The sequence below is a fragment of the Scomber japonicus genome, chromosome 13, assembly GCF_027409825.1.
Source record: "Scomber japonicus isolate fScoJap1 chromosome 13, fScoJap1.pri, whole genome shotgun sequence".
Lineage (NCBI taxonomy): Eukaryota > Metazoa > Chordata > Actinopteri > Scombriformes > Scombridae > Scomber > Scomber japonicus.
Genome location: NC_070590.1, coordinates 27,469,762 through 27,495,933, shown reverse-complemented (window position 1 = coordinate 27,495,933; position 26,172 = coordinate 27,469,762). Strand labels below are relative to the sequence as shown.

Here is a 26,172-nt window from a genome sequence, read left to right as displayed (position 1 = left end):
CATAGATTTGACCATCATCCCTATTGGTTATGTAACATTGTACTCATCAACTTAAATGATTACTTTGGACACCAGGGTAAAATTAGGCTTGTAATGTGTTGTAAAGTACAACCAAAAGAAATGGTGGCCAAAAACTAAAAAATGCAGGCTGTAAAATGTGCTTGGTACACAGTATGATGCTCTTCATACCAACTATAGCATGACAAAAAGCAAATTAAGGCAATTTTTTTCATTAAATAGCCACTAAATAAAGGGTCAGTAACAACTCCATGTTAGAAAAATATAGGTTCTTAAAACGTACTCTCTCAGTATACAGTTGGATCAAATACATAAGCGCACACATGTCATAAGCAATAGTTGGCACTGACGTAACTGTCACAAGTTTAAAATGCAGATAAACAGTTGACTTTTCAAGCAGCTCAACATAGTTGAGAAACAGGTAGTGAAGAAAATGTGATTGTGCTGGCATCTGTGGTGGGAAAGGAATAGTGGTCACTTGGAGGTGAAACAGTGATTTAAAGGAATGAGCAGGGACACAGGGACATACAACTCAAACAACAGAAATACTCATACAGCATGAGCAGAGTGCAGCGCACAATTCAGAAAACAAGGTTCATGTCAGTAGATACAGTATAGCACTGGGGAGATAATTACATTATAGCCATGCATCTCAAAAAATGACTCCATTCCTCTTTAAATAAAGTCCTTCAAGATTTAGAAAGTTTAGGTTTGGACAAATCATTGCATTTAAAATAGCAAGAACATTTCTCATATAGTATAAGATGTTATTTTACTTCAATAAAAGAGGTGGAGTCTTGTTCTACCAGTTGAACTATCATTTAAGCTGAAAAGCTTGATAGTTTTGAGGCGGGATTCTCAGTATTTGAATCAAGTAGCTCATGAAAAGTAGCTCTTTTAGTAGTGATACATGTTATTTCAGTGTGCCAGATACATATTTAATCAACTCTACATATATGTTGCTGCTATGTTTCTGTGTATACCTATATATTTAAATTTACTGTATATACTTAGCATCTTTGGCACAAAAAATATCTTATCTATCTTCAGTCATTATTACTGAACATACAGTACTACCTAAATTAGGATGGTTACACTACACTGAGTGTGTAATGGGCAACTGCATATAAATATAAGTAATTATAATTATATATATATTGGATCAAACTAGCTATGGCATATTGAAACACTACCCACAATTAAAGGACCAGGACCATGGTCAAAACAACAAAAACTTGATCGGTAAATCCCTAGAATAAATATATTTCCCAAAATGTCTAACTATTCCTTTAAATAATCAAGACTTAATTCTGTCAGGTATAACATACATTATAATACCCATTCGCTGTATGGTAGTGGTGATTCCTTTACTGAAACATCAATAACAAGCCCGAGGCAGATGATATGTCCCGTTATACACTCCTGCTGTCCTGGATAACAGTTAACTTGAGATACATTCGTAGACTGTTCTGTGAACCTTACATGTGCCTTTGCATCTTGCACTGTGCCACATGGCAAGATGGATTATCTTTAAAAACTCTACAATAATCATGGCTGAACATTATTATTTTCAACACCCTCTGATGATGAAGATCCTTTATCTTTCATGAATCAAAGACCACGACCAGTATTGTTGTTGCCTTGTAGGGACATTTGGCCAGAAGCATGCAGCCAGGTCAGCGGTTTGAGGAGCTGGGGCTGAACCAAAGTGCAAAAGGGGGGTGTACACAGTGTGCAAGAACAGGGGACAATGGTTGGCACACTCACTGAGGACTGGAAGGTTGGGGCTTGTACCTGCTTGCGTCCAGCCCCTCCCAGTAGGGCTCAACACTGGGAATGAGGCTAAGTGGACTCCTGTAGAAGTGGGGAGATCAGACAGTGGGGAAAATATGGAGGTAAACAGGGAGGCTGAGAAAATAGCTTGATACTGTTAAGTGGGTTGAAATGACAGAAATAGAAGGAAGCAATATTGAGTCATAGAGATGATCTGACAGAAAAGAAAAAAAGTTAAGACAACAGAGGCTGTCAAGGAACAACAAGAGGGAGGTACAGGCAATAGAGAGAAAAGAAAAGCCAGGAATCAAGACAGTCTATTTATTCACCCCAAGAGCTTCAGGCCAAAATCCACCATATTTGATCAGACCCGCAGCATAGTCAACTGATGCAACTCTAATCCCTTTAAGTACTTCTCGTTTGTTTCTTTTCCCCTCACATCCTCCAACATAATTCAAGAGGAAGAAGAACAATGAGGAAACATGTATTTCCTGAATTGAGACATCCTTCCCAGTTGTGTGCCATATGTTATTGGCTTTGAATAGTAAAATATTAGACTATGCATGTAGGTGTACAATCAACAGTTTAGACAGTTAGAGGTCTCTGAATATGTTCTGATTCCAGTATCCAGTCTGTGGCATTCCTTCTGAACACATACTGCTGAACAATAGGTCACAAAAACCACTGCAGTCCAGAAAGGAGGACATTTCTTGGGAACTACTTTCAGTGGTGGATTGATCTACATTTGGTACTCTGTTGAATAATTCTGGCAGAGAGACAACATATGTGGATTTTGAGTCAGAATAAACAACAGTGTGTGCAGCGTTGTGGCTCACTAATGTGTTTTTAATGGTTTTTGAGAAGAGGTCTATAGCACAGAGGAATAATGACAGACATAATCTTGTGTGTAGGAGTGTATAGGAGAACCTATGGTGGCCATGAAATTCATGAAAGACATGAAAGATCCTCTCTAGAGTCAGTGTTTAGTTTGTCTGTTCTGGGCTACTGTAGAAACATGGTGGTACAACATGGAAGCTGTGTGGAAGAGGACCCGCTCCCTATGTAGATATAAAGAGCTCATTCTAAGGTAATGGAAACACAATGATTCTTATTTCCAGGTGATTATACACTAATTAAAACATACATATTTATTTGTGCCAAATCTGTTCTGTTCTGCCACTAAATTCTCCACCTTTACCTTTAAAAACATGGAATATCACCAGACTTATCCTTTCACACATATATGAAATACATTTTGAATTGTTTGTTCAATCCGAAACAGAAACATACAAAAAGTAATAATGTGTCTTTAGTCCGTGCTGCAGTTTTTGTGGTGATGCTGTTTAAACTCAGAATGTAGAAAAGCTGTGCATTTTTGAAAAGACTTCCACCAATAATATTGATGTCTTGTCTCACTCAGGTCTTCCTCCTCCGAGCAGAACACACCTCTCTCATGGTGGACACTTTGACTCATCTTACACAGGTGAAACATGATGATGGATGAGTTCTATTTAGATGCCGGTGCTCTAGTTTGTGCATGCTGGCTCAATAGCATGGCTTATTTGAGCTGTAATTAATGTTATTAATTTCACCTGTGCTTTCCTGCTGACATTATAAAATGCCTGCTGTGAGTCAAAAGCTATTAAGGGAATTGAGATGTTCTTTATGATGGTTGGCTGGATCGATTTCAGGGTCACATGAGGAGGGAGTCATTAAAAGAAATAACAGTATGCTGTCATTATGCTCACAGCAGTGCATGAGGGCATTTGACATGTGCAATACTGTACAGCTGGATTTATAAAGAGAAAGATCTACAAATGCATTAAATAATCAGTTTTCAGTCATATCCTCTGCTGCAGAAGGCTACTATACTACTCATTCTGGGAAATTAAGAGTCTTAAACACAAAAAACCAAGCTGAAACTTGAAGCTGCCAAACTGAATCCACTCCTGCACACAATCTCTGGAAAAGTTTCATATTTAAAGAGCAGGAGCAGGTGTCATTTACTGTAAAGGGGACAGTTGCTGTTCTTAGCTTTCAGATAGCCAGGGTATAGCTGCAGGGTAGCACTCTTGTTTAGTTTTATTGTAAGTTTTGCCTTTGAGATGATTATTTAGTTTCAAATCATTTCAGTATTTTTTTGATTCTTGGTAGATTTTGTTCAATGATTATGAAACTAATCTAATATTATGAGCTACTTAGTGGTACATCTTAAAGGGAATCAGCAACAATCATTTGAATGTCATATAAATAGGGGATTGGTTGCCTTGTGTTGGGGCCCTTCATGAGTTTTCTCTGAAAAGCAAATACAATCAGTCACCAACAGTCAGCTGATCCACTTAGATACGTGGTCATTGTAGGTACGTTAACTTAAAAAATAGTGTTTGACTTTCCAACTGAGGGTGAGCAGCTTTCATTGGAATAAATCATCAGTGTGAATACAACATCCATTGTTTTTTGAGACCCATCAAACCATCATATACAGTTGTTGTGATTGTTTGTGTATTGCATGCAATCTTGCAATGCTAACTAGGTCAGTTAATATTTAGTTTGAAGTGACACAGCTGTGCTTACTGTCGTGTAACAGAACCCTAACCCTGCTTCTATAAACACAAGACACATCCAACAGTTATGATGAAGTTATTTAGGTATTAACAGTATAAACTGATCTCTGCCATATGTTTAAATATGGCTCTACATGTGCAAGCATAATCTGTTAATATTTGTATGATAAACTTTATCACACATTATATGTTCATGTATTTATGGCAGTAATGTGAATAATGTTCATGCTCAGACTCTGCAGTATTGGTACTATGTTACAGATACTGCATGTGTAATTTGTACTGGTGTAGAAATTACACATTTACTATTTGCCTTGCTGACTCTATTTGGATGACAGAAAACTGGTTTTATTTGTGATGGTCTGATAGCCGAGCGGTGAGCAAACAAATCATTACTGCTGTGATGACTAATGATAGCTGTTTTGCAGAGTACCATGCATTGAAAGCTGCTGTGTGTCATGTAGTGGTTACTTACGGAGTTTCCATGCTTTTTCTGCAGTGGGTTATGGAAAGAGGGGGATCTGAAAGACAAGATGAAGACAGAAAAGAGCAAAACTGCCATTAAAGATGAGTTTTGTTTGTGTATAATAATCACAGCTGGGGGTGTCTGTCTGACTTGTTTGTGAACTATTGAAATAGAGGTAAAACACAGTGATGTTACATACAATATATGAAAAAAATGTATTAAAAGTATTAAAATGGTAAAAACACAGAAGTAAAATTAAGATATAAAAGCCTGAAGCTCCTAATACTACACCCATGAAAGGATCTTCTCATTGATGGGTGATATTCACAAGTTCTTTATGATGGAGATACAATAGGTATCAATGACCAGGGCTTTCCTTTCACCTTTTTTCCTCTTCAGCTTCCGCCGACGCTGCTTGTTGACGAAGCAGGCGGCCATCGTACTGAACAGCACGGCCGCTGCCAGGAAACAGATGGTTGCCACGATGCCAGCCACCACCGGCCGTGCCAGTCCGGGTTCCTCCACCATCTCTGGAGGAGGAAAGAAGTCTGCGAGGGGGGGGCAAGATGAAGCATTTGTAAATATAGCAAACAGTAAAAAAAACAAATGCAAAACTTTTGTTTGCTCAATAGACTTCTGAATATGAGGCGCCTCAATATTAACACTAATGTCAACAGTCATTTAGCAGCTCTTAAATCAGAGCGTGCTGTACCCCTGCACGAATACACTGTGCTCTGATTAGAAAGTATGAGTTTAAGAACTGCATCAGACTTCTGGTGTTTTTTGGGGGAGACTGTGCTATTTCCTCATTTCATTACAAGGGAACTTCACCAAGTTTCCAAATCAGTATTGAAGAGCATGCAGGTGATGTAACTTGAGTCAGCATCGGTTGAACTGAAGACGACAGGCTAAGAAATGGAAAAATCTGAGGGTGTAGAGCCTACTGAAGAGAGTCAAATATACAGGAGCTGACATTTACTACTGCACATTAATTGCAATAATGACTTAATAAAATATGAACCTTCTACAATATCTGTAGAGAGAATAGGGCTGGGCGATATGGCCTTTTACTAATATCCCGATATTTTTAAGCCATGTCACGATACACGATATATATCTCGATATGCCACTAGGATATAAAGGTAGAGCTGTCTCTGCTAGGTAGATTATATCTTGGATCAAGTGTGTCGATGATCTTTCTGAATCCGGGCTTTTAACCACACTCACTGGGGCCATGTCTTTCTCTGTGTGGTGTGTTACTGCAGACGTTATCTCCTTCTGTTTTTGACTGTTTTAGTCGTATTGCTGTTCTGGAAAAAGAAGACGCTAGACTCAGACGCTAGACTCAGTTGCGTCAGTGCTTTCTTCAATATGTCACTGGCCGGAGATGTGCTCTTGCAGAGTTTCAAGCACACATGGTGATATAACTTTGTTGTACTACCAGCTTTTGTGGTGACGTTTTTATGGCGTACTTTACATATTACGGTTTGTTGTTCAACGTCCTCCCTCTTGTACCCAAACCACCGCCAGATGATGGATCCTGAATTGTTTTTTTGGGAATTAATCTCCCTCCTCCACTTGTCCATATCACCTGCTGCTCCCGCGACCTGAGATCGCTGCTACTGCTGCTACATGCTGCCGGGCATATGACGTTGCACGCACAACAGAATGTGATGTACGTAACTAGGTGCGCTTGTTTTATCTCTCTGTACGGAGAGATGAGAGAGTGAGAGAAACCTGTAGTTCAACGGGCCGCGACTAAAAACAAACTGCGTGTAAATTGAATGTATACTCGAGTATTCACGATATAGTCATTTTCTACATCCCACAGAGAACAAGCCGCGATACATCGAGTATACTCGATATATCGCCCAGCCCTAAGAGAGAACTTAGAAAACTGTGTAGAAAACTGTAGATGTGATGCAAATACATGTGCACCACACTGCCTGACTTCTACCTCTTCAGGTTGGTGACATTATTATTAAGGGAACAGGACAAGGGAACACAGAACACCCCCCCCCCCACACACACACACACACACACCCGGAATCCCTTCAGCCTGACACAAGAACAATCATAACTGTACTTTTGCCTCTAAATGGCAGCAACAATGAATAATTAAATGTTCAATCACCATCTGAGCCATAATGCAATGTTCTCAATATAATTGATCTGAATAGTATTTCTAATAACACCAAAAAAAGAAAGCAGCTGGTAAACTGTCTCCTTCTTTAACAGCCTGAAAGAGACATGACATGTAAATGATCAAGTTGGAGCAGTGAGCACCTCCAACAGGAAGAAAACCTGGATGAAAACACACTTGTATCATGTTTTATGATACTATAGCATGGCTGTGCATGAAAAAATGTATTATTTTAATATAAATACTTTGTTGTCTGTTTGTTTTTAGTGCTGTGCAGCTTCAACAGCCACACGTAGCAACAATAACTTGGGAGAAAAAGAAAGAAGACTAGTGCTAAATGCACAGATTTTCAAAACCAAACACATTGTAATAGGCTAATGTAATGCAGGGAATCTGTTACATGTTATGTGAACTGGTACAATGCACTTGTTCTGCAAAATCTTGACAAAAACAGCCACTGATGCATGTCTAATACATGAATATGACTGTGTCAACATATAGTTTAAGATGCTTCCCCTGAATTAGACTCTAATCGTTTAACTCTTACATTCTGTCTAGGTCAAATTTGACTTGTTTTGACATGTGGCACCCCAAATGTCTTTTACTCTGAAATTTGATGACTTTTCCTAAAGTGGCCCAAATTCACAAAAATGAAATTATTTTAAAATGTTCTACTTTTGTATAGGTGCTACAAATGTTTGTCTATTGAGGCTGTTCTGGGTCAAATGATCTCTGTATCTATTGCCATGTGTTTTAGTGAAATGAATAGTTCCATCATTATTGCTATGTTATATTTTCATGTCTGAGCTAAAAATACACTCTCTCTGCTCTCTGAAACATGAATCAAGGTTTAATCACATTTATTGATCAGTCAGATCGATTATTGATGCTTTCTAAACACATCTGTGCTTCAACATTTGGTATCACTTTATATAAGGGGATTCTTAGACTGTGTCAAAACTAACCCACAACATACTGAGAGGATGTAGAATATGACCAGTATGTGAGGGTTAAAGTGATAATATTGTCACTAAGTTGAGTTCTGCTCTTTAGTGAATATTGATAACAAATGTGTGCAGATTAGTCACACATTAAGCTACAGTGCAGTTTAGACACATTTTCTGATTCTCTGTCCAACATGATTGGCTGCTCTCTTCAGCTACATGCATCACAGCAGAGCACAGTTAAAGCGACCAGCAGAGTTGTGCATGAACAGTATTATTATGATAATGAAATCCCAGCCAATGCACTAGAGACTGAACTATCTCTGCTGTGCAGCTACTGATGAGTTAAGTTGTGCTTGCAGAGCTACCAACTCATTGTCCTCACTTATTAATGCTGCGATTGTGTTAGTGACCTACATGCTAATGAATGGCACAGTGAGGAGCAGTGGGGAGCCAGTGTGTCAACCTTTGTTATGAACTTGTTAGTGTGGTTTATGTGCTGCAGTGAAGCATGATACAGCAAAATGCAAAGTATTGTACCTCTGTATCAAGAGAGGAATGAGCAAGGAGCCTTTGATCGCGGCACTGCAAAGCTTTCTGGTTTCACCAGCGGGGGGCAGCAGAGGACTACCAGAGACCTGAAGCTTCCTGTGGAAAATCTTCCCTATAAATGTTACCAACAGCTGCTCTAACCAAATGATGTGTACTCAGTGACCTCTGCAGGGGAGGGACATTGCATTTTGAGGGGTTTAATTTCAGATTCTAAGCAGACTTTCAGTATAGCAACCAAAAGAAAAAAGAAAAAAAAGAAGAGAGGACCAATTTAGTGATTCTTTTTTTAGCACACAGCAGCCCGATGCAATGCATGGGGGAGACTGGCAGAGCGATGATGTCATACTCTTCAGGATGCTACAAAGAGGTGTGTGCATGTAAAGGGGGGCTTAAATTTAATAGCGCTGAGTAGGCAAATTGTAAAGTTGAAGTTGCTGCGTGTGCAATACATCCACAGCGCACCGTCCTCGACTCCAGAAAATGTTAAGATAGCCTGAGGTTAGAGAGGCAGGTTACTGTCGGGTTAAACTCCCAGCACTGACAAGAAAAGCTCCTCTTGAATCCAAAGCAGCGAGAGCAAGAGTTCTCCTTTTATATTCAAGAGTTTACCAGGAGATAACACTGATGTGATGTAATGCCTCACCTGTGCTAGACACTCCTACTATGTTGCTGGGCTCGCTGATCATGTCATCCATGATGGCCATGACTCGGAACTCGTACCACGCCTCCTAAAAGTGAGAAAACAAACACAGATCAACACACAAAAGGTAAAGCGTCTCTCATGTCTCAGTGTGAGAAAGGTTCAATCAGGATGTGCAAAGCTGTGGGATTCTATTTGTGCCTCTGAAGATCAGTGGGCTGAGCCGCCGAGGCGCTGGAAATAAAACAGAAAGGCTCAGTCGTTGACAGTGAACATTTTCTTTTAGAGCCACAGCGCAGTAACAATTATACCAATTGAACTGATTAGATTCTAAAAGGCTTAATGTGAGAGCAGCTTAAAAAACGATATTAACTTTGGGGTAAAATTTAATGAGAGTAAAATGAATTCAGATTTTTTATTAAAAGGGAAGCTCCACCAATTTGACACATGAGAATCAATTTACTTGTCATATACTACTTAACCTATGATAACAGTCGTGGCTTAAGGGGAGATTTCTAAAAACGGAAGAAGTAACCCTGATGATGTCACAGTAATCAACAGGGTTATGTTGAATGGGATTTGAGAAATTTAACAGAAAGTCTGCATTATGAAAGGAAAGGAGGGTCTAATAGAAGACACTAACAAATTGCATCATGGGAAGTGTAGGATTTAGTATTTTGGGAGTTGTACCCAAGAAGCCACCCAGCCAGCATGTCCATGTGCGCCCCAAAAGGGTTCAATTTGGGCTGCAAATATGGGTCCCAAGTGGGTTTGTCTGCGGTTTTCATGGTGACCCCACCTGTGTTTGCCCATATGGGCTTCAAGTGCCCAGCCAGGTCCAGCCAGCCCAGGACCTGCAAAATGTGCCCAGTTCAAGCCAATGCCCACTCTGTACCCACATAGCATTTAACCAATGTGGGGCCCACATGGACATGCTGGCTGGGCAGAATATTTAGGCCTGTTTTGCTTTAATTTGAAATATTCCCTTTTAAATCTGTCTCTTGCATGTCCCCTCATTTCACAGAGCTGTAATAGTAAATAACTTTAGTGTAGCTTTGATAGAAATTTTAAAAAATAATGAGAAACTAAAAATCTGTAAACACCAAATCAACTGAAGTGTTGATATAAATTAATAATTGAAATGTTTTATTGAGCTAGTAGAAGGATGTACTGTGTAATAAATGGATCAACTCAACACATGAGGCAGCACTATGATAAGAACAATATGCTTTATGTGAGGAGGAAAATACAAGAATTTTAATATAAAATGAATGAACTGATTATGTGAATATAATGAATGATTAATGGGGTTTAAGATGGATAAATCATCTATGACTAAGTCAAGATGAAGGGACACATTAAGCCTTTTATTTTTCATTTTCTCTCTGCAGGCCTGTGCACTTCAGACTGCACTCAGCCACAGAACAGCCTTGCTCAATGACACTTCAGCAGGATGCAATCGCTACTTGGCTGCACAGTTGGTCTAAGCCTCTGATAAAATATGCTGCAGACTGAGTTGTCAGCTCAGTTGCTTCCTCCATGTCAGGAAAGATTGAGGATTTAAATGTGAGATCTGTGTCACGGCAAACATTACACACACACACACACACACACACACGCACACACACAAACACACTGTACCCAGACAAATCAAATTACCTCAACCGATTGCAGTGAGAGATCTGCAGAAAAGTTATACAATCTAGGTGAAGTGTCTATGTCTGTGTGTGTGTGTGTGTGTGTGTGTGTGTGTGTGTGTGTGTGTGTGTGTGTGTGTGTGTGTGTGTGTGTGTGTGTGTGTGTGTGTGTGTTGTGGTGAGAGATGGAGAGACGTGTGCGTGGGTGTTTTGCTGTGCGATCGAAGGAGAGATAAAAGCATCTGTGTGGACGTGTGGAGCTGGAAGTGGTAGTTAGATTAAAGAAAGCGGCTCACATGTGTCATGGAGGGAGAATTAGCCGACATGAACGAGATATGAAGTGCTGAAAAAGAACCTTTGTGTCAGAACCCATACATCAGTAGCGATACATTGATTTTCCTTTCTTCCTAAGAATGAACATTCATACTTCATATTGTCACAGTGTGTTTAAGTTCATATTTTCTGTTTGGGGAACATGCAGAGTTAGAGTTAAAACAATAGCAAAGAGTTTTGTTTGGCACACAGTGGTACTCACGACCCAGTCAGTACATGCACACCTGCATTGTTACTATGACAACTAAGGTGGACATGGCATTGTGTATGTAAAATTAGATCTGGGGAAAGTTGTAATTTAGATCATTAACAGCTAGGATGGAAAACAAATCTACTTCGCCTGCAGTCTGAACACAACCTCAGTGCTGAGCTTTTGCTTTCTGAATATTTCTCAGCTTAATTAAACAGCTCCAATAAAATGTCATATGTTTTCAACAGCTGGTAGGTGTCATTTTCAACTGTAGTCTGTCAACACCTGAGACTCCTGAGTGACCAAGTAGTTAAATAGTGTTAAATAGTGAGGTCATTGTTGTTAGTCATTACATTGTTTTCATTGAAAACTACTTTTTAAGACCTGATTGATGCTTTCCATGTGCAGATTTACTTCTACAAAGTTGTCAGAGGGCTGAGGTATTAAAGAATATTTCTGTCATTTGATTCTTACACCTTCAGTAGCACAGAGTGAGAAACTGTTAATACAGATGGGTAAAAGCAAAGACACTAAATATAGTCACATAGACACCCAGTTATTTCAGAGGAGTTGAAATGATTCAACGGTGAAGCTTTGTTCAGAATAGATCAAATGTTTTGGACTTGCAGCACGTATATCTTGTTCTTGAAGCAGTTAGAGGTAATTATGTTTGATCTCTATTGATGTCCAATCTCTTACCTATTACAAATGTGAAAAATCCCAAAATATGCTACAGATTTAAGAGATTTTTAGTCAATTTTAGAATGTGTACCCTCCACTTATACAGCAGAATAAAATGTAATTATACGCATGTGAAATGCTTCTGTAGACATTTTTTTGCAAACATAAGGCTGCATCCAAGAACCACAGAAGAATAAAGATAACAGAGGCTATTTAATGCTTACAGTTAGATAAACACCATATTTCAACACAATTAAAAGTCGCACCAGGTTCAGTAATAGTAAGATTATTAGTGGAAGCTAATTGCTTCACTGTACAGTAGTTTGGATTTATATCATAATGATTTCTGCCTGTGTTAACAGTTGTGTTTCAAAGCTATTAATTAAGCTGGAGATTGTATTTAACCTGCTCTGCTCCAGAAACCAACAGATGTAGGTCTCATCTAACACTGTGTGTAAAGTCCAAAGTCCACGTCCATGTCTTTACCTGGATGAGGTCTCGGGCGAGCAGCTCCGTCTCCGCAGCAGGAATGCTGTCGTCCAAGACCTCCCATCGTTCCCCCAGGCGAAACTCCATGACATAATGCTGGATAGGTGCTGTGTGATTGGCAGGCGGGATCCAGGTGAGCAGGACTCCCTGCTGCGTGCGATTGGCTGTGAGGCACCGTGGTGGGGTAAGCAGCACCAATGGTTCAGGGGTACTTATAGGAAATACTGAAAGAGTACATCAGGGTCGAGAACGTGTGTGAGTAACTGGATTATATATTCAGTGAGACGTTTCAGCAGCTTGATAGCAGTGAATCAGCTCCTGCTTTACAGTGTGATGCTGACATGTATAGTATATTAGACTGTGACTACATGTGATTAAGGTTTTATAAATACAATTCCTATGCATCTTTACCATCATGTCATCTCTCAATCCTTTCAGAGCATTTCATCAACCTTTTATCTTGCCTGCTCATTTCCAATGCTCTGATATTTCTCCATTCCTGGCGAGTATGCTGCTAAAGTGTAGTCCCATCATTCATAGTTGCTTCAGTTGAGTCACTGTGAATTTACACATCACACACAAACAGATTTTCTCTAACCACCTGTGGAAATGGTTTGGTTTGAATAATCTTCATGTTTTTGCCATTTCCCTCATTCACTATCTCAGTTATCCACGTTAAAAACAACCAATCATTAACTGTAGAGGGTATCCAATATTCTAGCTACTACTCCCTTTCAAAGAGGTCTAATGATGTAGTAGGATGTCTGACTTGACAGATTTATAAATGAGAAGAGGACTGTAAGTAGCCATTGGGCTCAAGGCTTTGTATTCTTTGTTTCTACTTCTTGGCTGACATAAAAGATAATACAACGTGAGGACTTATCCAAATTTTCAGCTTTTCACTTATTTTTAAGTAATAATCTGTGACAGCTTCATTTACACTTAATACATGCTCCTTTTCTCACTGCTGTGAGGAATGACGCATAATGATTCAAGCACGACTCAGGTTGAGCTTACACTGTTGTTATCATAATCTGCTCTTTCTAGTTTAAAATAAAGCATTTTTTATATTTTATCATTATACAGTACTTGATACAATATATTAGGGCTTAGTCCTTAGTTTTATATTGAAAACAGTTTCATAATAAGCTGTAGCAAGTGAAAGTTCTATAAGGTGACTGTTCATTTAAGCTTCTATAATGGTATCACTTTTCAAGGCAGCTAAATTAGTGAGTTTCCATGAACGACTTCTCAGTTGGTTCTGTGTAACAAACCATCTGGTGCGTCAGATTAACAATGTCAACTGTCACCACTAAATGTACTCAGTGTAGTCATTTAACACTGGTTTAGTTAATTGGTGAGACACCAAAAAAGAGGCAGTGGTGGTTTTGTGGATCGATTCTCTCCCTGAGTGCTGATGTCTGCACATTTTGACTGAAGACGGTTTTGTGGAAGAAGAGATCACTCCTGTATTACTTTTTATGTTTGAAAAACTATAGAGAGGGCTATGTGCTTTTCCTGTTCATAAGAGAGACAGAGTGGCGAGTTTTAGTTTTTTTCCTTTTTTATACCTACATGAACCAGGTGATTGCTTCACCTCAGGTAGCTACCACAGCAGGTACCTGCTACATCAGTTGTGGTATTAATAGCCAACAAGCATTACTGGTCATCTACAGTATGAAGCTGTAATCAGTAAATATAACACCACCTTTGAATCTGCTGATTATATCCTAATAATGGTCAGTGAAGTCATGCATACCACTACATATGTTTTTATATAAATGAGTTACTTTGTGAAATTGTTCCATACAACAAAAGAAAAATGTAAGTTTTCTATGACTGAATGGTTATCAATACAAACTCAACAACAGGTAACTGCATTGTTTTATCTGATTAACTGTTCCCTGTTGAAGATAAGTGATAATGATAATAGGTGATAATGTTTTGTTGCTTTTTTTGATAATATGTAGAATCTGACTGATACAATGTAAATACAATTTAAATCATGAATACAACGCTGGTCAGAAAATGTGCAACTACATATATCTTCTTCAAATCATTTAGCTGGATAATATCACTCTTTAAGAAGCGAAGCAGCTAATTAGAGCCAGAACATTACATTCACTGACTTATTCCCCCACTGACTCACTGTCTGCCCTCTAGTGGTGGGGACTGACAATATGAACCAAAATCATTCGCTGCCCTCTCTCTGAATACTCCTGATTTATAAAGTAAGCTTTACTTTTTTTTGTGTCTTTTAGTGTCTGACTAAACAACTGTAGACATAAAGTTAGTATGAAAATCCATACTGGTAAATTATCAGCAGGCTCCTCTGCAACTGAGGTACAGCTGAAGTCTTTATGCTGTGAAGCATCATGGGACCAGCACTCACACAGAGTGTTGATTTGATTGTGAAACATTAACATGTTAGACTTATGAATTGACTGTCGTGTTATATTTGTCAAAAGAAGTGGACTATTTTCATGAATTCATCTTATTTTTTTACATTAATTTGCTCAACATCCTTTGTCCTTGATAAGAAATAAATAACTGATATGAAAAGTTTTAAATGCTGGAATTTAAGTTGCCTGTTTTGGTTTGGACAAGGTAGGATTTATCACTTAGACTGTCCAAGGTTTACTGTCTGTCTATAGACGCTAAAGTTGAAAAGATTCTGAGCTATTATTTAATTTAAGTAACAGCCTTTCAGATGATTCTTGCTGTGTGTCTGCCAAAGGCGTTTTATTATTGGATTCCTATGTCGAGCATACTCACTTAGTGTGTTCACAGTGACAACCTCGCTGAAGGGGCCTGTGCCAAGCTTGTTTTGGGCCAGGACGCTGAACTGGTATGTTGTCTCTGGCTCCAAGCTGGGCACCACCATCCAGTCATGGCCTCCAGGCACGGGTATGGAAAGCCAGTCATGTGGACCTAAACGCTCCCTCTTCAGCCTGCACGGCAGTCAGGATGAGAGGTGAGCAGATGGGCAGGAGATATTTAAAAAAGAATACATTTAAGAGGTGGAGAGGAAGATTCCTCTGAGATTTTTTCGTTAAAGTCTAATTCTTGTTGATGAAATTTAACATCACTATTGTCAACATTACCTCACAGTTCACCACGTAATGATGTAAAATAATGTGGTATCATTTCTGCCACAGCTCAAGTTCCATCATTCATCCAACATTACATCACTGTACAATTCATTTCCACCATTCATTTTTTTGGCTGTTGGCTTCATTCACAACATGACTTTAGGTTGATGGTAATATGCCCATGCTGCACTCAGCGTTGCACTTTGCTGTTTGCCCATGCCACACATTCAGCGCTGACCACACCTGATCACAAGTAAAGAGTCAAGCAGGAGACCGTTCACATGCAGCAGCTGCTACTGGAAATGCTTGCAGTTATAATATATTACTTCCTTTATTTCTAGATATTTCACTTTTTTTGCAATTCCATTTATGTTTTTACAATTTTTAAGTATCAACATAGCCCCGTTTTTTTTTTTCATTTGTTTGTTTTTTCACCACAGTGCACACTATAATAAAGTATAACTTTGACCCAGGTCTGTGGCTAACTCCAACCACTGCATCATTTGATGAAAAAGAGGGCAAGGGGCTTGGGGTTGCGTGCATATAGGGTGACCAGAGGAGAATGGGTGAAATTTAGGACAGGAGAGTTGGGGGTGGGAATGGCCATGGTGGGCTTGAAACAAGCTTTTATCAAATGATATCTGCAGGAACAGACCAAGACAGTTAAAGAGCTAAAGCACAAAATACAAAGAGGATTTCTGCTATTTTTGTGGCTGCCATAGTGAGCGGATAGTAACAGATGGTGAGATTTCCTCCAGCAGGGGGTGCTGCTGTTAGCTCCTGAAGCTTAAGCTGTCTCAATCAGCACATATTTGAAAAGTAGTGCGGGCAGTCTGCACGGTTTCAAAGACCCTCGCACTGAAGGTTGCAGGCTGGGGGAGGTGGGTGTTAACATTCTTCTATTTATATAAATGTCATGACGTAGACAACTCCCAAACGAAACAGCAGCCCATGAAATGCCAACATTTTTATAAATTTGGTGTGAATGTTAATATTGGCATCAGCATTGATGTGTTTTATCACAGCACAGTTATAAAATTTAGTAAAAAACACCTCTTTAAAATTAGTCATGCTAATTCAATTTACATGTTTGCACTAAGAATATTTAGCATGTGTCAGATAGCTGGCAGAGTATCATGTAGTGATTTATAGTATAACTGACACTGTCAGTGTGCATTGTCGCGGTCAGAGGTTGTCATTTCTGATTGGTTGCCAAGCTTCAAGAGGGCATGGCTTATCTAATATGAGTGGGTCAAAGAGTGGACATCAGAGAGGAGAGGAGAGATTAGAGTGGTGTGCTGCTGGCAGGAGCTACTATTCTTTTAGGTCATAATGGGTAATGAATGACATCCCTCATCAAGTATTTTGCTTTAGTTTCTATCTGCATCTATTTATTGATGTAAATGAAGTGACACCAATGCTCAGAGCATAATGGGCTAAATGAGAGGACGACATTGGGTCCAGCTCCAACCACTCAGTCAAGTGGGCAATGATATGAGGGAACAAATGGTAACAAGGGCTAGCTGAACCTGGCCTGTATCCTTTTCTTGTTGTTGGCAACCAAACACATTGAGTTTATTGCACACTAACTGCGTGGGGACAGTATCTGTTGTTGCAGGGATGTTTGAAGAGCATTTGGACAGTTATTCACAAATGAAACAGTGATGTCCCAATGTACTTTTTAACTAAGAGCAGGATGTTTGAGCTTTTTGTTTTTTTCACCCAAAGCTGCTCTGCTCACTTCACTCACTGATGCTTTCTGTCAGTATGACTATAATTCATTAAAACTGCAGTGTGTGAATGACTGTACGTTTGAGCTGCTCTGCTGCAGACTAGTTGGTCCTGGTCGTGTGGACCGGCTATGGAAATCCCAGTGTGTAATTATCAAATAAAATATGACAGAATCCTAACATCTACCTCACGCCAGCAACATTGTCTGTGTCTCACAAACTGAACATCACATTTTTAATAAATCCTCAGTGGCACATAGGATGGTGCCATTTATGTATTTTTGCTACAGAAAAGCAGCAGCAGCCATTGTTTGATGTTTTAAATTGTCTCCATTTGTGCTATTAATGAAGCTGTCCATAAGACTTCCCTTGAACCCAGAGCATAGATAGGCCAGCAAAGACTAGTTTCTTGTTGATGGTCTCATTTGTTTTGATTAAATCAGACTCTTGGAAGGAGGGTTTTGTGTGTGTAACATTAATCTAAAACACCCCCACTGAAAATGCATAGAAGCCGGCAGCAATGTAAAAACCTGTTTTCACTGTTTTTGATCATGTGTCATGGGAAACTTTGATTTAATTCATCAAACATTTTTTTGACATCTAGCTGGCCCACGAACAAACACCCACCAGCGAAAACTACAGTTGGCTCCTCTGTAGAATGGGGCTAAAACAGTACTTCATATTCCCAAATCTAACATAGGCGGAAAGGCAACAACCATAGAACTTTTTTACACTTTAAAGTACACTTCTAGTATATGTTGGTTATGTTAAGGAGCGTAAAGTCACTTCAGTTTGATTAAGATTACACTGTGTCGCTCACGGTTAGATATGAACTAAGGAGTAAGGAAATAAATTCAACATTTGAACCAGGCCCCCAGTCAAGCAGTAGCAAAGCAGCAGCAGCGGCAGCAGCAGTAGTAGGATAGAGGACTATGGGTCATGTTCAGTTTAGTTGCAATTGTTTTTGGCTGGACCGCAACAATAGGGCCAGTCCTATTAATGCAAAAAACTGACTGACTAATTAACTGACTAATTAACTGACTGACTGAATGACTGACTGACTGACTGACTGACTGACTGACAGACAAAGTTACACAACTGGTCAGCCGAATGCCGCCATTTCCTGTATCAGTTTCAAACTGAGAGTCCTTGTATCACATTAACAGTCCTCTAGCGGTCCAGCCATATACTAAGTTTTGACCTGGTCTTGTTTTAAGCGTCCCTCCAGAAATTCCAAAGATGGGGGATGAAAACTCACTCGCATCCGATCCGATTCCCATCTCTACGTTTGCACAACTGTTCTGAACACAACCCTGGAAAAGACATTTTTAGAAACAACAGAGGACGTATCGGAACAAGAAAAAGCAGGAAGCAAAGCATGCTGGGATGACTCACACATGGCCGTACCAGACTGAGAATGTCTGCTGGAAGCCTCCGTCATAGCTCGCCTCCCAGGACACATTGGCCCAGGTGGAGGATGCCACCACGTGGACACTGGTGGGGGCGTGGGGGCTTGTGCCTGCAGGGAGGGAAAGCAGTGAGAAATGTGTTGTTAAAAGGGCATATTAGTCACTAGAGTAGCCCTGCTGTCTTACCATACATTCATTGTACTTGTCAAAGAAATGTACTGTGCACTGGAGCTGGTAATGTGTTTATGAGCAGCCAGAAACCTAATGCAACATTTAACTGTAAAAAAAACTAAATAGGTGTGAAATATTCTGGGTAGCAGGAATTATGTAAACGCCCTGCCTATCTAACTCAAAGGTGGGCTGCATTTGTATTATTGGCCACCGCCTTTGTTGGGTTAGAGTGTGTGAAGTTGATGGACTGAAAAAGTTGGAACTCTACTCTGAGAGTCTACAGCTTACACACACTGGAGTTATTTTGTAGTTCATCTTCAAAAACAGCAGTTGCAAGTACTTTTTAGATTTAATGACTACATGATTACCTTTGTGAGAAGAACGTTAAGTGTACTGTGAATTTTCTTTGCCATCAAACAGAGACTAATGTTAGCAGAGTTGAGCAGCAAACTCCAGCAGTAACAAATTAGACCAGCCACTGCTGTAATAAACTATTCAAACCAACTCTGAGGTAGAGAATGTAACTTGTAGCTCAGTCTGTTTCACTTTAAACACCCTGTGCCCACTCAGTGTGTTAGACAGTAATGTCTTTCCCCAGAGTTAACGGTGCAGCGGAGAGGCTTATGTTAATAACACAGCGGAGCACTCACACTGTTATTGTCATACAGGCAGGAGACTGTAGGATGCTTTCACATTTTCCAAATTAATTTATATTATTAACTTTTTAACATAAAATGCTTTGGACCATTTACCTTAGTTGCCAGTTATGTATCATATTGTATTTGAGTGGACTCCAGACACCCATATATCATGATAAAATTGGGAGATGATATCGTCCCAGGCCTAAACAAGAAACACTGTTATCTGTCATAGTCTTTATTTTTCATCTTTTTGTCCCATCTTCATATAAAATATGAATCTCAGACACTTTTTGCAATTGCTACCTTTGTTTCAGAAAAGTCCAGGGAACATCCATTCTGAAAGAAAAACATTCTCATATCCAGCTCCATTGTTGAAAAGATCCAAGCACTCTACTCGAGCCAAAAGTAACAGAAAATCAATCAGGAGTGAGTTCAATACAGTGATTGTATTGCTTTGAGTTGACTGGCTCACATCCAGAGTGGTTAGCAAGGACAATTTGGTATCAAGGCACAGAAGACCAATAACTGCATTTATCAGATGCATCTAGATATGAACCCTTTTAAGAAGTTCAACCTTTCATAACCAGTTCTACAGCAAAATACTTTATCTTCACAAGTGCTTGCAGTGTGTTTACTTGTTGTGATTCAGAGGGTGACAAGCTGTGAAGAGGCTAGTAGAGTTGTCTATTGACACAGTATTGACCCAGGTAACAATCTGTGATAAAAAAAAGGTTGTCTTTGAGACTACTTGGTCCATTAAAGCCAAAACAATATCCTTCACCTACAATTAACTGTATACAACTACTATCTGATTTCTGGTATACTACCTGAAACCGCAGTTCATATGGTATGCAGTAAGACAGGGAGCCACTCTACACTGAAAAAAACATCACATGTTCACCTTTTGGCAAACACCATAAAGCATCTATTATCTTTGAAACACAGGTTTGTTTCAGTAAAGGTTATGTTACAATAAGGTCAGTGCTGCATTTTCTGCATCCACGATGATAGCTTCTAATGACACGTTCAGGTCACAAGTGGAGTCCCATCCAAAGTGACATTATTTCACCCAACCACTAATAGCTTTGGAGGGCCACTCCAAACCTATTGAGAAACAGCAGCAAGGGTTAAGAAGGGGGAAAGTAGATTAACACTGGGTTCATTTACTTTCACTGTAACCCTTCCTCATATTTCAGAGTGGCCTTGATTGGGTCCTTCAGCCAAGGGTTTGTATTGGGGCAGGGTGAGTGTCTTTCAGACTTGTCTCCATAACTCTCTCCATGAGCCAAGAGTGACCCTCAGAGGCCACTCACTTTTTCCTTTGCTCCATCCAGTTTGGAGGCACTGCTGGCCCCAATTTTAAAATGAGCTGCTGACCTCCCTCATCTCTCTGCATCCTGACCAAATAACTGTGTCTTGCGTTTCACAGATGACCTACCTTAGCAGTCATGAGCTCCACCTCTGCTGGCTCTGCTGTGTGTCAAATAATCATGATGTGCTGAGCATTACTCACACCACACTTATTATTTTCTTCAAACATGAACCACTTTACACATCACTTATTACAGTGTTCCCTGTGCTCAGTGACTCAGCACTTTGAAAGGCTGCATGTAATCACAGTCAAATTATAATAGGATAGTCAATATTTTCTGCATTGAGATCATTACACTGTGGCTCCTCTCATTTTTTTTTATCATGTTAGTTGTCTTTATTTGTGCAGAATTACATGGATATCTGTGCTGTTATCACACCATACAGCAGGTATGAGCATCCACTGTGCTATCGGTTAAATTCCATTTAATAGACTGGTCCCTAAATCTTTCTCCCAAAGAGTGATGAGGCAGTCACAGCTTGGATTTGAGCTTGGAGCATGGATTTCACCATGTTGAATCCAAGCACCTAGAAACAGGGTCAGACTGTGAAGCTTTTTTGACAAAATGGCCAAACCATGGTAAATAGTAAATGGACTGTACTTATATAGCTCTTTTCTAGTCTTTTTGACAACCCAAAGTGCTTTTACGCAACATGTCACATTCATCCAATCATATGCATTCATACACTGTTGACAGGGGCTACCACACAGGGTACCAACCTGCTCATCAGGAGGAAACTAACACTCACACACACATTCATACACTGTGGGTGCAGACATTGGGAGCAATTTGGGGTTAAGTGTCTTGCCCAAGGATACATCAACATGTGGACTAGAGGAGCCAGGAAAGGAACTGCCAATCTTCTAGTGGACAACCCGCTCTATCTCCTGAGCCAGAGCCACCACTGTAATCACAAGTTACGGGTGCATCATGTGATGCACACTGGCCCAAAAAGCATTTTTCCACATTACATAATCGGAAAAGGAGCAGCTATAAAATGGCGAACATTTCTGGAGCATCACAACCCTACATAATTTGGATTTCATCCCTTTGGTCCAATAACATTTGGAAAGTCTAGAAGAGGTGTACAACGAAATTATTTTATCCCCATCCCAGTAAGTGGAGAGCCAATCAGACGTTATCCGGCTCAGCCAGCAGAAGTCTCCAGTGAGCATGCTCTACAGGCCCAAAAATACAGAAGCTTCACGAACATCCACATCATTTCTTTCCAGGTAGAAGCAGATATTTTGGCTTCAAGCGCAACTCATCAACTCATAGGAATTAATGGGTGCCATCTTTGAGTCCAGAGTCCCTCATGTGACTCCATAAAACCATGATTAAACTGTGTTTATCTGCTCGAACTCAAAGGGAAACTTTTTAACCTGGACCCTGTTTTCCCATCTTTTAGTGTCTAAGTGACTAATGGGTACAACAATTTTTGAAATTGGTCCAGTATTGAACAAGAGCACTTCAGTCAGTAATAGCTCCACATCAATATATGTCCACTGGAAGTGCTTGTTTTTGTCACTGACAGGGTCAGACTGTTATTTTAAGTGTCTGGCAACATTATGAAAAGGACCATACAGAGAAATAGAACATTTGTCTTTACCATTCACTTGATCCAGTCAGTTTGTTGTATAAATATGTAAATATTCAGCCATGACAGAGTTGGAAGGAGGAGTCCCAGGAGGTGTTTGTTGTGTTAGACTACAGAAAGTGTAGCTTAGTGTTATCTAATAGATTTTCTCAGTCATGGCTGAATATGATACTCTCATGAGACAATGTTCATCCCCTCTCTAAATGCCTTCTCTCTAAAGTTAAAAGTGACAAACTGTTTAAAAATACAAACAATAAAGCATACATCTAACTTGTGTCTTGTCTGTCCAAATATGATTACACTAAGCAGCTCAACACGGTTTTATTAAAATGAAATGACAGTCATTCTTATAATACTAGGATTAACTAGTAATACTACACAGCAATACAATAACTCACCATTTCATCAACTGAGACATTCAGCTTTGGCCTCAATCTTTCAGAATGATGATATATCATGTAGCAAATATATTTAAAACTCTATTACAGGGTTTATGTTTTAATACAAGTCAAGGTGAAACTTTAGAAAGTCTATGAGTTATTGTGTTTTAATCAATTTGTGGAGCTGGAGCTGATACAATCTGCCAACAGCAGTTGTCATCTCAGCCAGCTAATCAGCGGTCGCCTGCTTTAAAATGAAAAGCTGCTCCTGTCCATATCTGTGTGAAATTAAGGACCCATTATTTCAAACATGACAAAAAACGTAGATGTTACGTGTTATCTTTGTAAACTGCATATGTGCCACAGCTAATTAAAGGAGATTCTGATGCATTTCTATATGTTTTTCTTCAAGTACATACATGTGTGTTTGTGCATCCATGTACATGTGACTGTACCTATGACTTGGACGTGCGTGCTGGCAGTGATGCTCGTGGCAACGTTGGTGGCGACACACTCCCACTCCCCGTGGTCCTCCTTTGTGAGCGACTTGAACTGTAAGCTGCCTCGGGGCAGAACATTGTGCTTGCTTTTACTGGGCTTCCCTACCTGCAGTCCACCGAGCCGTGGCAAGAGGGGGTCAGCCAATAGGAGAGACGGAGAGAGGCGCACAATAGGTTGGCACAAGCAAATGCAAAATTCACACACACACACACACACACACACACACACACACACACAGAGTATGGACAGTCACTAAAAATATAATTCTGCAATCTCGCATTTACTCGAATAATATTGCTTTCAGCATCTAACTTAAGTACCAAATTATGCAAAATGAGGAATTAGGAATTTCATAAGTGGCTAACAAAAACAATAGCTAATCACACTGTGGTCAATGAGCCAGATTAAACATGCTTCATAATCCCACGTACAATTGAGACGGTTTAATATGTTCCCTTAATTGCATATTTTATAGACATCATTCAAATGTGATTAAAAAGCTGACATGCGATAGTTAGAGTAATTAAAATAGGCGCATCCTTTAGAGGTTTCAGAAAATGAAGATTTCTCAATGAAAAACACTGAATGTGATACAAAACACAATGAATTATGAAAAAAACAAAAAAAAACAGATTATACACACACCAGCAGCAGGAGGGTGGAGGCTGTCTTACCTTCCTCCATGTGATGTTGGGAAAGGGATCTCCCTCTGCCTCACAGGGAATCACCAGCTCTCTCCCAGCCTCTTGTCTGTACTCCCCTCCAGGAACCACTGAGAATTTGGGAGGGTCCTACATAGCCAGAATGGGTGAGTGCACTTGGATACATTAGAGCTGTTTTGCTTATTTGGGATGATTCAAGCACATAGTAATTTACGGGTGTACCTTTAGCACCAGGGGAGCGGGAGGGGACCATCCCATGGAGCCCAGGGCATTGTAAGGCATGCAGGTATAGGTGCCCAGAGAGTCCTCCGTCACCTCTGCAACACGGATGCTCCCGTCGTCCATTTGGCTCCAACCAGGGTACTGAGGATACAGTAGATTGTTTAGACACATACAGAAAATGCATCTTTACCCTTTAAGCCAAACCTGCAACCAGCTTCACCTTATCTATCCGGAGAGGGACGCCATCTTTCTTCCATTTAACCAAAGTTACAGGGGGGTTGGCATCTACGGAACAGCGGATGAAGCCGGGTAGACCAATGGCCACATAGATGACAGATGGCATGTTTACCACACGGGCAGGATCTATTCAAAAACACACAGAGAAAAAGAAGGGGGGGGGGGGGGGGGTACTGAGTGATGAAAAATTGTTTTGGTAACTTGGGAGACCCAGTGCTGCTGCGACTGTACTGTAATAGTTGTGTAAAGAAGATTGGAGATCATGAAGATTTATGGGGAGTGGGCTCGTCATAAAATGATAAATGAATTTGTTGGGAGCACAGCTGGTCCTCACAGCAGCATCTGTGAGTGTTTGGAGAGTGTTTACTCCTCGACACTGAACTCACTGAATGTGCACTACATTTTTTATATTCCTGAAATGAACTGATCGGTTATGGGTGCATGAAAACTGATACAGTAAACTACACAAAAAATGTTGATTAAATCTCACTAAAAGATGCTCTCATCCACACTTAAATCGTCCCTTTTTCCTGTACTCCCATGTTAGAAGAAGAGTGGTATAGGTGCAAGGGTTTCTGCAGTATTCTAGGGTTTTAAAAATAAAGAGAATTTCAAGGAAAGCATCTGAATTAACATTGGCAGTCATCGCCTCAAGTGACACACACTTTGATGCATCCGATGCATAAAACATCTTAACAAACGTTTATGTGTAATCATGTAGCCTAAATATATTACATAACAGAAAGAGCTCCAGCAGGAAGGAGTGATTAGAACGAAACAGTCTACAGTCATGCTCGTGGCTCTGTGTGGCACAGCATATCAATATACTAACATTTGTTAATTAGCACCGAGCACAGAGGCTGAAAAGTTAAAGGATCATCAAAGTGATTAGAATTCATCCTGAAGGGGACGTGAATGGGGAACTCCATATATTATTATATTATATATTTAGTCCCACTGGTTGCCTGGCCAAAAAAAACCCTGAATAAGCTGCTACAATATCTAAGACTTTTAAAAATTGATTTAAGGGTCAAAAATATGTAAAAAAATAGTTTTAAAAGGTTTGTTACAATGTACATTTAGTATTTTTGTTGGTTTTATGTCATTTGAAATGACATTTGCACCATTTTTTTCCAAAAGTAAGACTGAATGCTCCTGAAAATGTCAAATGGTGTGACCACAAAAGAATGATAAATATTAAATATTTTATCCACCTACAGTGTATTTAAGTGGACTTCTACTAATAATGACTTCATTTAAAAAGAAAATGTAATGTTTCCTGATCTCCATGATTCTCCAGATGAAATGTAATATTTAGAACAATAGTATTCCATTAGCTTTATTTAATATAAAAAGTTATAATGTAAGATCATGCCAAACTAGTTGATATGATGTTTTATTGACTATTTACTGTTTTTAAGCAAGTTGAATTATTTGGTACAAAGTTTTTATGGTTACACCACTTAGACATTTTTGCCATAATCCTCTAATATATTCTCTCTAAATGGATTAAAAGCAGAAATGTGATGCTGGGTCTGCAAAAAAAGAATGTGTGCAAGTTATTAATACGTTTATTTTCACATTTTTAACCCTTTAAATTTAAACTAAACCACATGGACATAAATAAACCACATTGACCCTTAAGTAATCATATAGACATAGGATACAAAGTAAAGAACATAACTATAGTGCTTTTTCAACAGTAGTAGTAGTAGCTTTATTGTCAT

The 26,172-nt window shown here is 39.5% G+C and overlaps 1 protein-coding gene across 1 annotated transcript in view; it reads right to left on the bottom strand.

The window, feature by feature from the left end:
* igsf9bb (immunoglobulin superfamily, member 9Bb) overlaps positions 1-26,172 on the bottom strand; it is a 145,420-nt gene that overhangs the window by 12,672 nt on the left and 106,576 nt on the right. Inside the window, exons 8-18 of the mRNA XM_053331576.1 lie at positions 24,429-24,571; positions 24,209-24,349; positions 23,999-24,115; positions 23,279-23,429; positions 18,648-18,771; positions 15,206-15,381; positions 12,428-12,654; positions 9,104-9,188; positions 5,205-5,369; positions 4,831-4,876; positions 1,786-1,872 (exon numbers count right to left, since the gene is read on the bottom strand). Coding sequence (XP_053187551.1) covers positions 1,786-1,872; positions 4,831-4,876; positions 5,205-5,369; positions 9,104-9,188; positions 12,428-12,654; positions 15,206-15,381; positions 18,648-18,771; positions 23,279-23,429; positions 23,999-24,115; positions 24,209-24,349; positions 24,429-24,571 — 1,462 coding nt within the window. The remainder of the gene's footprint in view (positions 1-1,785; positions 1,873-4,830; positions 4,877-5,204; positions 5,370-9,103; positions 9,189-12,427; positions 12,655-15,205; positions 15,382-18,647; positions 18,772-23,278; positions 23,430-23,998; positions 24,116-24,208; positions 24,350-24,428; positions 24,572-26,172) is intronic.